Source organism: Harpia harpyja, chromosome 18, assembly GCF_026419915.1.
Source record: "Harpia harpyja isolate bHarHar1 chromosome 18, bHarHar1 primary haplotype, whole genome shotgun sequence".
Taxonomy (NCBI): Eukaryota; Metazoa; Chordata; class Aves; order Accipitriformes; family Accipitridae; genus Harpia; species Harpia harpyja.
This window is the reverse complement of record NC_068957.1, coordinates 3,855,219-3,866,819: the sequence shown is the minus strand read 5'-3', so window position 1 is coordinate 3,866,819 and position 11,601 is coordinate 3,855,219. Positions and strand designations below refer to the sequence as shown.

Genomic DNA, 11,601 nt, shown 5'->3' with positions numbered 1-11,601 from the left:
TACTGTAGAGAAAAACCACGCCGATTCTGCCTGCCAGCAGCGTTAGCCTGCTGGGCTATCACCGGCTGTTGCTCCTGTGCTCTGTTTTCCCCTTGGTCACATAAGAACACCAAACCGATTCTTACAGCAAGTTGTTTTTCTAGCTCAGTTGTTTTGTTTTACTCTTAGCTTCCAGTGTTCTCTCTGCAGTGCTGCTGGATACCTTTCTCTTTTATAAAATTACACCATAGAAGACTGCATTATGTATGGAAGATATTCAACATACAAATCCAGACCCAGACTTCCAAGTAACTGCTTTTTTCATAAGGGAGGAAGATAAAACCCTTGGACCAGGGCTTTATAGCTTTGAAATAAGATCAGAGTTTAGATTTTGCAGGGTAGGCCTGTATCTAGAAACTCCTACACATGATCAAGTCACTGCTGCTTACCAGATTTTAGTCAGCTGAGTTGCGGCAAGTATGAAATAGTTCAGCCAGTATGAGCCATAGGCTGAGAGCACGTACACGGGCAGCTACTGCAATTTAGTCATCTCCGCCAGTGTGGTGATCTACAGGAACGTGTGCCTGAGTCCTGACAGGGAGTTTTTATGTGTTGGGTTCAGTTTATGGTAGTGCTTTTATTCCAGATGCTAAATCTTGCCTTCCCTGGAACAGGTGAACATTTTGCCACTAGCTTCAGGGTGCTGGGGTTTACCCCAAGATAAATGTCGTTCTGTTCTTATAGCTGTGACAACTGCTCAACTTTGTTGTGTGAGAGAAAATGGTCTTTTAAGAGAAAGTGAAATACCCTCTAATGATGAAATTAATGGACCATCTAACTCCCTCTACCCTTTCCTTTATATATTTTTCCTGTTCCCTACCCTGCCTATTTGCATTTTCCAATCAGATCTAAAACTATGGTTTCTGACTTCTTAAACCAGTACTTTTTTAATATGTATCATAGTTGAAAGCAAAAAATCTTAGTTCTAATGTTTGTGGTGATTATGTGAATGCGTGACTTGTATTACTTTTCAGGAAGTGCAAGTAAGAGGAGATAAAATACATTGCAACACTTCTTGCCCTGCCTCCCACCTCCCTGGTCAAATCTGGTATTTTCTGCTGCAGCACATCTGTCTGCCTCTGCAGGGACAGCTGAGGGGATGGAAGTAATTTTCAGGTGCAGTTTGGTTCCCGTTTCTGGGATAGGAAGCCCAGCTGGGGATTTGGGGTGCCTTAACTTTGAACTTTTAGGCTTTCTGATGTGAGCGGGAATGTGCACATCCAACTTTGAAATGTCCTTTTCTATTAAAAAAAAAAAAGTAGCCTTCTGTCTTTATGTGGGTATTTAAAATTCTGTGGCTGTGGATCACTGTGGTGCTGGGCTTTGCTACAGCTTTTGGCAGGGACTGTGTTTATTTCTGTGTGTGTCCACATTGTCTCTTTTGTGCAGAAGCCTCTGCATTTAAAGGAAAGGGATACTGCCATTGTTTAACTTGAGGAAACTCTTATTTTACTGGAGGCTTGACCAAGAGCCTCTGGTAGTTGATGGAAACCTTTTGAAATGTATCTGCATGCCTCCAGTGCTTTAATGAGATTTGCTTGGACGACAGCTTTATGTGAGCAAATTACGTAAATACAGTTATGTTGTTGCTTAATGACTCTTTTACACTATTACCTATATTGCTGTATATTGCAGTGTGGCTGATGTAGTTGTGCTCATAGAAGGATATCTTTGGGGAGCAAATTAAAATGGAATTACACTTAGACTTCTTTGTACAGGAATAGTTGCCTTCATGTGGTGCATTTTATTTACCAACACTTCCAGTGGTTTGCTATTTTCTGTTGTAGACAGGATATAATGAATGTTTTGGGGTTGTGGTTTTGGTTTGGTTTTGGTTTTTGGTTTTTTTTTTTCCCCACAGCCAGGTGTTGTTCAGCTCTTGCCCGTGAACACTCGCTCCAATTTGGGTGGCCAACTTCATTGTAGGTAAGCTGTGCTGTGTCTTTTTTATGTAAATACCAATATAAGTTGCTCTAGAATTGGAGCCCTTAAGTGCTCCTCTGACCACTGACAGCTCTTGAAATCTGTGGTGAACATGATCTTAAAAAACTATGAAATGTCAGATCTATTGCTGTTCATAAATGTTTATTATCAATAGGCAGCTGGAAATGTTACATCTGAAAAGGTAGAAACACCTTGAATTTCAATAGGCTTACATTTCTGGGAAAAAAATTAAATGCTTTTTATTTTTTTCAGTTTACAGTTAAGCTAAAAATACACATAAAATAAATAATTTTATTTATTATGTACACCATTTCATTTTTACATGTTATACGAGGGTATGACATGGAGTCTGCACTACGGACAGAAGAGATGCAAGTAGAAAAGTACATAAAACTAAGCGTCTGTTTTTGCTTTTTGCTCTTCTCCTTTTCTCCCCCCCCCCCCCCCCCCCCACTTTCTCTAGGGGTGGCTATTAGTACCCAACTGGCAAATGCTGAGGTCCCCACTCCCTCTTTACGTACGCAAAAGTCTTACAACATCTAAAAGCTCTTTTGCCTGGAAAAGGCCATCGAGTTTTTGGCCAAAACTAAAATAAAAAAGGAGGAGAAAAAAAAAAAAAGCCTCACCTTTTTTATCCCATGAAGTAAGATGGCATTTTAAAATATGCTCAGGTGTAAAGCCGTTTCTGTGATAGCTTTTTTTTAATGAAGATTTAATTTGATATTAAAACTTGATTGCTAAAAAACCTGTTTGCAGAGTAAGCCCGGGTCTCTAGGGCTTGCCATATAGAAAAGAGAGTACTTAAACATCTGCTGTCCTTGGTTTCTCAAAGATCCCTAGCCCTCTAGTTCCCAGACCCACCTATAAACACATTCAGTAGTTTTTAAATAAGACTGTACAATACCCAAAAAATAGCTAGACCAAAAAGTGCCCCCTTGCTCAAAAACACCTATTTATAGTCAAAAGGCATTTCACTCTGTTGGCTAAAGGTATCACAGTGTTCTGTTAGCTAATGTGCTAAAAGGCCAGCTCCTTGATTGATCACGTCTTGTCCCAAGCACATCGTTTCTGCTGGCTTAGGATTTACTGCTGATATGGAAATGCTTTAAATTGGAGAGGGGAAAAAAAACCCCACAAACCACTCCAAAATAAACAAAATAAGCCATGCTGAAGGAGGACGTGCTAGCCAGGAGGAATGGGCTGCACTGTTTTCCGTAGTCGGCGAGCCATCGATCGAGAAGGGTCTGTATGTAAAGAAAGAACTCCAGGATCAATTTGGCCTTTAAAATTGTGGGTGGTTTGAGCTAGGTTAGGGCGTTTCTGTTGCTGTTATGGTTGGGTTTTTTGGTTTGTTTTGCACACCTTAAAAAAACAGAGCAGTAAAAGTATTTCCCTGAAGCATAAAATACTATCAAACATTCAGAAGATAGGGATCAAATGCTTCCGCTTTTTAAATTTACCTTTTTAGACAAAGCACGTTTTGTTTTTAAAACACTTGTTCTTGGTCATGAAGTTACTCCAGAGCAGTAGTTGTTCTGGGTGGAGGCAATTATGTGAATAATATATAAATGACTTGTTTGTAAAAGTGTAATGGCCTGAAATGGGGAAAGAAGTAGTATGAAAATGAAATTGAATCAAATTACAAATGTTTAGAAAATACACTAATGTGGCTAGCCTGGAGTGTTCCCTGCCTGCTCTTCCAAAAGAAAAAATCCAGTAAGGGACTGACTTTATAGTTGTTAGGTTTCAAGTTACACAGTCACTGAAAACTACAGATTATTTTGGTAAAAGCTTATTTTAGATGCTCCTCCAGTGAGCTGATTTATTATTCACTGTAGTCTCACTGATTCCAATTAATTTTACCATTACATGAATGCGAGTCATCGGTGCTTCCAGCATACCTGGGCTGCAACCTGCTGTGCTGCCTGCCCTGGCCAGCTGAGTCCCTCTTGCGAGGAAGAGGTCCTCACAGTGCACCCACCCCAAAAACAGCTCCAGAGAGTTTTTAGTTAAGTAATGACTTTCATTCATCATAGGCTGCCCTAGTGGTTTGGATGTTTTTGCTTATTTTTTGCCATTCTATTAGTGGAATTGCAACGGTGGTGGTGGAATGATCCTGTTTCTTTGGAAATCAGCCTTTGAGGGGGCACAGAGCTTTCTCATGGATGTGTCTGTGGAAAAGTGTTAGCACTCTGCAGGACAAGTTAACCGGTTGATGGAGAACTCAGCTAGAAATTAAACCAAAATTGCACCTCTTCCTGGTTAATTGAAATATGCTTTTCTTTGGGATTTTGGCCTTTCGAAAAGGAAAGTAGAAATATCAAAGCAAAGCTGAGAAGTCCCAAGGGAAGTGGGACGTGTGCTTAATGGTGTGAGAGCAGCAGGTGCTTGTGTAGTTTTCGAACTGCTAGAAAAGCCAGCAGTAAATCAGATCCTTGCTCACACTGTTAGTAACTGTCCAAATAGCCGGTGCGGAAACCCTGCAACTGCTCATGTTCCCAGAAGGGAGCTTAGGATGCTCGTAGTGCCTGTACTGTGTAAGTCAAATCTTAGAGCTCCTGTCGCTCAAACCAAAGACCTTTGTCCTGAGTAAGCACTAAAGAAAACCAAACTGTACCTACAGAGAAATGAGGGCGAAGAGCCCCCTTGGAGGGACACAGGAGACAGTCTCCCGCTGTCCGGGAAAGGTTCCTCCCGCAGCCATCGTGCTGGCGACGCACCACTGCCCGAGGTGCGTGTCTGGGAGCTGCCTTATCCTGCTCCTCGGGGCAAAACGGGCAGCAGGGCGATTTTGCTCCAGCCATGGCCTCCCTTTGCCCCAGTGCATGGCGTGCCCTCCTGTGACACCTTGTCACCTGTGTGACTTGCTGCCCTTGCCAGTGATGGGGTAAAAAGTGAATACTAAGGAGGTGATGACATGTGGAATTTCCCTATAGCCCTGCTCTGGTATCCTGCCCTGTGTGTGTGCATCAGTGCTGGGCTGCCTGTGGAACCTCCCCATGCTTAGAAGTCCGTTGCATCAACTAATTTTAACCTCTTTAAAAGGAAAGGTTTTATATTTATACAGGAATATATTTATTTAAATACTCTTAATATTTACAGTGGCTGTTTCTGCTAAAAATTATGTTACATGTACTGTCAGAAAAAGGGTGAAACACAAATACGGTAAAGTGACATTAAGGGTGAGACATAAATCACAAAAGCAAGGGTTTTAAGAGTTTAGGCTTCCAGGGTACGCTGTTCCTGCTCTCTGTCTACTGCAGAAGTCCCCTAAATTCCCTTCGTGGGAAACCGTGCTAGTTTTCTACATGGAAAACTATCGTAACGGACGTACAGTTAAATCCTAACCTGAATTAGTTGTAAGAAAATAAAAGTACATACTACTGCTACGAATATTAACTACTTACTGTATATAGCGCCTTTAATTTGAAGATCTGAAAGTGCTTATAAATAATGAACTAACCCCCCCTGCGAGGTAGGTAAGTATTATTATCCCTATTTTACAGATGGGGAAACTGAGGCATTAGAGAGGCTAAGTGACTTGCCCAAGGTCACAGGTGAGTCAGTGGCAGAGCTGGGACTAGCCCTCAGAAGTCCCGTTCGCTAATCCTGCGCTCTTGCCGCTGTGCATGCTTCCTCTGTAGGGACCACATATACAAATACTTGAGTATTTACATATATACCAGTAAGTGAGTAATATACAAATGCAATTATCCAAATAATCTGCAGAGATATGTCAGTTAATTTCTTGTTTCTGAAACAACTTCTTTAATCTCTGACCTGAGTACAAACACCTCCTAGCTCTATTTGATATTCTTAACCCTGGATGTTGTTAACTTTTTAATTGGTGATCATTGTAGGTGCGCTGCTTTAAAAATCTAGGTGAAAATTACACTGGGGATGGGAGGTGAGAAATAAAGCAGCTTCAAGAGCAAGACACCTAAAGAAAGGGCAAGTGGTCAAGATCTCTGCTACAACTAATTCCAAATTCCTTGCATATGTATAAGGATTATTATTGAAGCCCACAGAATAAAGGCCAGGCGTGTACCAGTTGGAGCACAGCTGTGCATCTTGAACCCAAGCCAAGGAAAAGTTTAACTCCTCACGGGAGAAGCTCCGAGTGTCCCATCAGCTCCTCCTGGGTCGCTTGCACAGACAGCACAGGGGTAGTTCACTGATTCTCTGAAGGAAAGAAAAACTTTCACTAAAACATGCTTTCTTTTTGAGCAATTGAAAATGCAAGTGAAATCCCAAATACTGTGACTGCAAGTGAATTTAAAAAAAACAGGTTTTGCTTATCAAATGTATTTTTCACAAGGTACTTTAATTTCCCTCCCCTGAAGCTCCTGTTTTAGAGTAATAATCATAATAACTCACCAGCTGCTATGAAGTCTGTTGCTACCAAAGGGGATGCATAGATGCAATCAAACAGAATTTTGCCTTTTGGGGGACCAATGTGACAGTTTTGCAAACTCCTGGACACATGTATTAACCACAGCCAAATCAAATATTTGTGTTAAATTCCAAAGTCAGCTCAGACTAGCTCATAGCTGGGAGCTAGGAAGTATCTGAGTCATGAAACAAATCCCAGGGGTGTCCCAGCCAAGCAGCCGTGTGACGTACCTCTTGCCTTTAACATAACATTATGGAGAGATTTTTGCAGACTGCGTTATCCATCATGCCATTCCAATGTGGCAGTTCCTACTCCTGCCCTTTCAGGATGCAGCAGGGGAACATGACTCACAGTTTGCACAGAAGGGAGTTGTGCTGCCCGGTGTCATTTTTACATTTTGGGGGGGCACCACTGCGGAGTTAATTGCATTTCATTTTGTTATTTGTACCTGTTAATGCAGTGCTGCATTTGAATGACACAATATTATCATCACCAGTAGCAGTGTGTTTGTTCTTGTGGAAAACTTAAAAGCCTTTCTACTGTCCAAGGATATGAACCCTGCTTCTCTCCCAGTCTCAGACTCTGTTGATGTAATCTGCATAACCGTACTTGGATTGTTTTCATTCTTACTCGTTACACAGGAAATACCATAAAGATTTGCTGGCCCCATGTCAAGCAGAGTTCAGAAACTGCAGGGTGGTTAGGTGAGGCATAAAATGATTCAAACCCTTTCCTTCATCCCCCTGTAGCAGCTCTTGCTAATGTTCATCTTTCCAGAAGTGTGCTCAGTTTGGTTTATTAAACTGTAGGGCTTTTATTGTGAGCTGCTTTGAGAATTGCTTTCAGTTGGTTCTGACTGCAGCACATATCGATGGATTTGCCTCTTAAAAGACTGGGGTGCTGGATTTCTTCACAAACGATCAGCAAACTGCTTCTGACCCTCAGATTTTGCAAGTCTCCTTGCATAGTGCCGATGTCAGTTTGCTAAGCCTTTCATAAAGGAAGAGGAGATGCAGTTTTCAAAGACAACTCTAACCCTGCAATTAGTATGAAAGCCTGAAACCCAATGATACAAAAATGCTTTTCACTCCGCCTTAACTAACACAGCTAGGGGCTTAAATATTTGGGGCTTTATACTGCATGCTGGTAACAAGACTGGTGTCATTTATAAGCAAGGAATACAGAAACATTTTTGAGTCTGCTCCTAGTTGCTGATTTTTCCTGACACCAGAGCTGGCCTAGAGCCATGGTCTCCACCCTGATTGAGGTCTGTATTGAAAACTTCCCATGAGTCCGGTGTGTTGGCATCTGCAACTCCGCTACAGGAGCTGGCTGCATTGTTCACATTTCTCTCTCTGATGTAGGTGCGCTCCATCGTGACCTTTAATTAATGCTGTATAGGTACCCAAAGGGAGACACAACGAGGTGGTTTTTCCTTCATGAGAGGAGGGAGTCAAGTTTAAAACTCAGGCAGAGTATCCAGCTGCAAACATCCCAGCATCTCTTCTGTGGGGGACTGCTGTGGTGAGAAATCTCTCTCCTCCTGACCCTCCGTGCTGCTGTGAGAGCTGCTCCTGCCCCTTGCTGCTAAAACTCTGACCAGGCCAACAGTAGGTGTAGATTTTCCAGCATTATGCTTTTACAAATGCAATTCACAACCCAGTTCACAGAAGAGGTGATTTTTGGCAACCACCCTTGGGATATGCTCCAGCTCATGTAACCTCTCCTGGGAACAGAGCCTCAGGCACGACTGCATGAGCGCAGTAATGAAGCTGTGTCACACATGATCGCCATTTTTGAGCTCCTGGTCAGGACTTGCTTTCTCCAAGAAAGCAGCTGACTAATAACAGCTCTGAAGTGGTGGTAAGTAAGTGCCAATCATCTGTGTTTCTTAGCAACACTGCAGAAGAAAGTTGAAGTATCACATTGTTAAAAAAAAAAATCACTGTTAAAAATTCAACTGTTTTGCCCTTCATGGGGTTGTCTTCTCCCCTCTCTGATGCTGCTTAGGACAAAAGCAGTGACATCGCTAGGCTCTGTCCGGACACTACCACAACTGGGGAAATAAAAGGTAACATCTGCCACACTCCTTTTTGTTGTGCCTTAGAAAAGGAACTGCAGAGACTTCACAGGCTGCCAGATGCAGTTTGAGCTGCTATTGCTTAGGGTGCTTTTCAGAAATGCAGCTCACAGGCCCAGGGAAGACGATCTCTCTTGCCATATACCAGGATGATGGTTTTCTTCCTAAAGCCTGACATCCATCAGAGAGGCAGCAAAAAGCAAATGCAGCAGTGGAAGTAAGATTAGGTATTTCAAAAAACAGATACAGCTCGAGGGGTGGGGTGTAAGGGCAAGGCTCAGGGCTGGGTTTTGGTTCAGCCCATGAGAAATGAGAACCACACTGAGGTTTATGTTTCCAGCAGCCACAGCTGTGTTTGGGTCAGTTCATCTACACAGAACCTGGCAGCAAGGCAAGGTGCTGGCTTCCACTGTCAGCCTAACTGGAAGGTCATTCTGCTCCCTGTGGGGGGAATTTCTTATGGGAATTAGGTAAATAAGCAAATCATAACATGTTCTAGCTGGATAATCAAAGGGGTAAATTATTACTGAATAAGAAACAATATTAATATAATAAACAACCTGAAAAAACACACAACCGAAAAAAATCAGAGGTTGTATTGCTTAAAGAAAACAAAAAGCCAGTTATAAGTTGAAACCCTTTCTAAAAAGACTTTAAGTATGATTTGCAGCCTCCTGCTAAGCCACTGCTCACCAGCTGGTTGTGCTGATGAGGAAAATTGAGCAGGATGCAGAGCTAATTGTGTTGGATAGCAGCAGCGATAACCCAGCGGCGGTGGGATGATGATGAGAGCACTGGAGAAATCCTTTACTTGGCCACCAGCATGTCTGAAGTCTGGGGGGTTTAAAGACTAAGACTGCATCCAAAGGGATTCTTGTGGTTTATAGTGACCTTATAAATGGTGAAACCTTTAGTTTAGTAAAAAAAAGTAAATTAAAAAAGGTGCAGATGGCTATAAAATAGATTAACAGAAGTAGTTTTACACTTTTTTTTTTCCCACCTGTGGACAGAAAGGAAATAGTAATGCTGAATCAGATGAGAGCAAACCATTACAAATAATTGGCTAAGTTTTCCAGAGAATGTTAAGATAGCTTTACTTATAGCCGAGTTGTAACATGATCCTCCTGCCCGTCTTTCCACTGGTTTATAAACAAGTCACAAGCCTCTCCCCATGAATCAAACACATCCTCTGACGAGTCTATAAGTTTGGAATTAGAGGAACAAATACTGGAAGCACAGTGAAGGGAGCTGGTACAAACCACAGGGCACTCCTTGCTCTGTCCTGTAAGTCTTGTGTTCCCACTGTAGTCCACCTCATTGAGGTTAATTTCACTTTTGGAACAATTCTCTTCTTTCTCTTTATCAATCTGAGAATATTTAATGTCCTTCCACATGTAGTGGGGCTGAATAATTCCATCTGAAATAGTGTACATGGGTTCTGAGTTTGGTTCAGGTACATGTCCGTTCATCTTGGAGAAAAGCAGGCCCAGTCTCTTAAAGGACTCTTTCTTGGAGCTGGAAAGTCTCTGAACTCTATTTCCATTTCGGACAAAAGAGCGCTTACTGATCCCATTGCTTTTTGGCTTCTCTTCCACCATATCGATCCCAGACATAGTTTTAATTAGAGCAGATACGTTGAAGTCCTTTTTTTTGTTGGCTACATTGAAAGACACACTCTTGGCTTTGGATTTTTCTCCAGCACTATCCTCATTTGTTTCATCCTTTTGGGACACCTCTGTGCTGCTGGTAGAATAACTTCTCCTCTGGGGCTTCCTGTTTCCTAAGAGGTCAAGAACTTCATAGCGAAAACTTGAGATGTCCTGTTTTAATTCCTAGGGCAAGAGGAGAAATGAGTTACACTCAGCAGCTTTATCTGTGACATGAAAGAATGATCACATTCTCTTGGGAGAGCTGTTCAGAGTTATGCAAATGGCTGATACCAAATCACACTTTCAAGAATACCACATACATCTTCATTATTCAGTAACACACACACACACAAAAAAGTATTGGTAATCCTGAGAATTGTAGACTTCACAAGATCTTTGTCTCTAAAGCTGTGGGACTGGCCCTCTTGACCAGCCCCCTCTGCCCAGCCCACTCCCCTCCCCCCAGAAAAGTCAAATAAGACAGTTATAGAAGAGGGGAAACGCTCCTGAAATTTAGAAATATGGCAGGAATCCTGTTTAGTTGATAGGCCCAACTTTTACCAACAAAGTTAGTGTTCTTCGTATCCATTAATTGAGACTTATTCTTTGGCTCTGTCTAGGTTAGGATTAGGAATGTGATGTTGACTCAAATCAGATACTTCATTCCTACTGTTTTCCAATGCTTTTGTCTACATAACATATTGTATATTAAATCTAGGAGGCGATCATATGAGAAGACACTCAAATAATAATATTTTCTCTGCTCAAAAAACCCCCATATGCACATCAAATATATTCCCAGCTCCCATAATAGTCCTGTCTCCGCAGCAGGTTACAGATCATCTTAACAAGTTAGTGCAAACTCTGCAAGTGGCTACGTGTATTAATATAATAAATTATTATTAAGGAATAATAAATTACCTTGAAATTTTCTTCAGTTAAACCTTCATTGGTTTTGGAAGTCCTTATCATTGCTGCGACATATCTTTTCACAAGATTTCTTATCACTTCCTGGAATAGGAAACAATACGAGTGATTCAACTGCTGGCTCAGACCAAACTCTGTTCTTACTGCATTTTACTGAGTTCTTACTGACAGTGACTGTCCTGACTCTGCTGTCTAAAAAGAAAATCACTTACCATTTGAAACAGAACACTTTCTTTTAAACGGAACAAACCTTTGGAAAGGGTTATCTACCTTCCATCTTGAAAGCTCAGTTGTTAACTACAGCAAGCAGGTATTTTGTACTTGTTTTGTGTATGTAAAAGTCACTGAGAAAAAATTCTTGGTGTTCTTAAATGTCCTCAAGCCATTTAATCTCAGCTGCTGAAACTTTTTAAGATTACCAATCTCATGTGTATATGCTGTGTATCGTGATAAACTAAGCTTGCCATTTGAAGACTGTTTATCGAGTATTTGAAAGGCAAGCAGGGTATGTTGACAACAAATAACAGCCAGGACCCCATGGGGCAATGCACAGTCACATTAAACCACAT

General features: G+C 41.6%; 1 protein-coding gene across 1 annotated transcript in view; it reads right to left on the bottom strand.

Moving 5' to 3' along the window:
• Positions 1-2,107: 2,107 nt before the first annotated feature.
• The window catches only part of TRPC5 (transient receptor potential cation channel subfamily C member 5), a 104,983-nt gene continuing 95,489 nt past the window's right edge, over positions 2,108-11,601 (bottom strand). Inside the window, exons 10-11 of the mRNA XM_052813894.1 lie at positions 11,027-11,116; positions 2,108-10,288 (exon numbers count right to left, since the gene is read on the bottom strand). Of these exons, the coding sequence (XP_052669854.1) occupies positions 9,554-10,288; positions 11,027-11,116 (825 nt within the window). The 3' untranslated portion in view covers positions 2,108-9,553. The remainder of the gene's footprint in view (positions 10,289-11,026; positions 11,117-11,601) is intronic.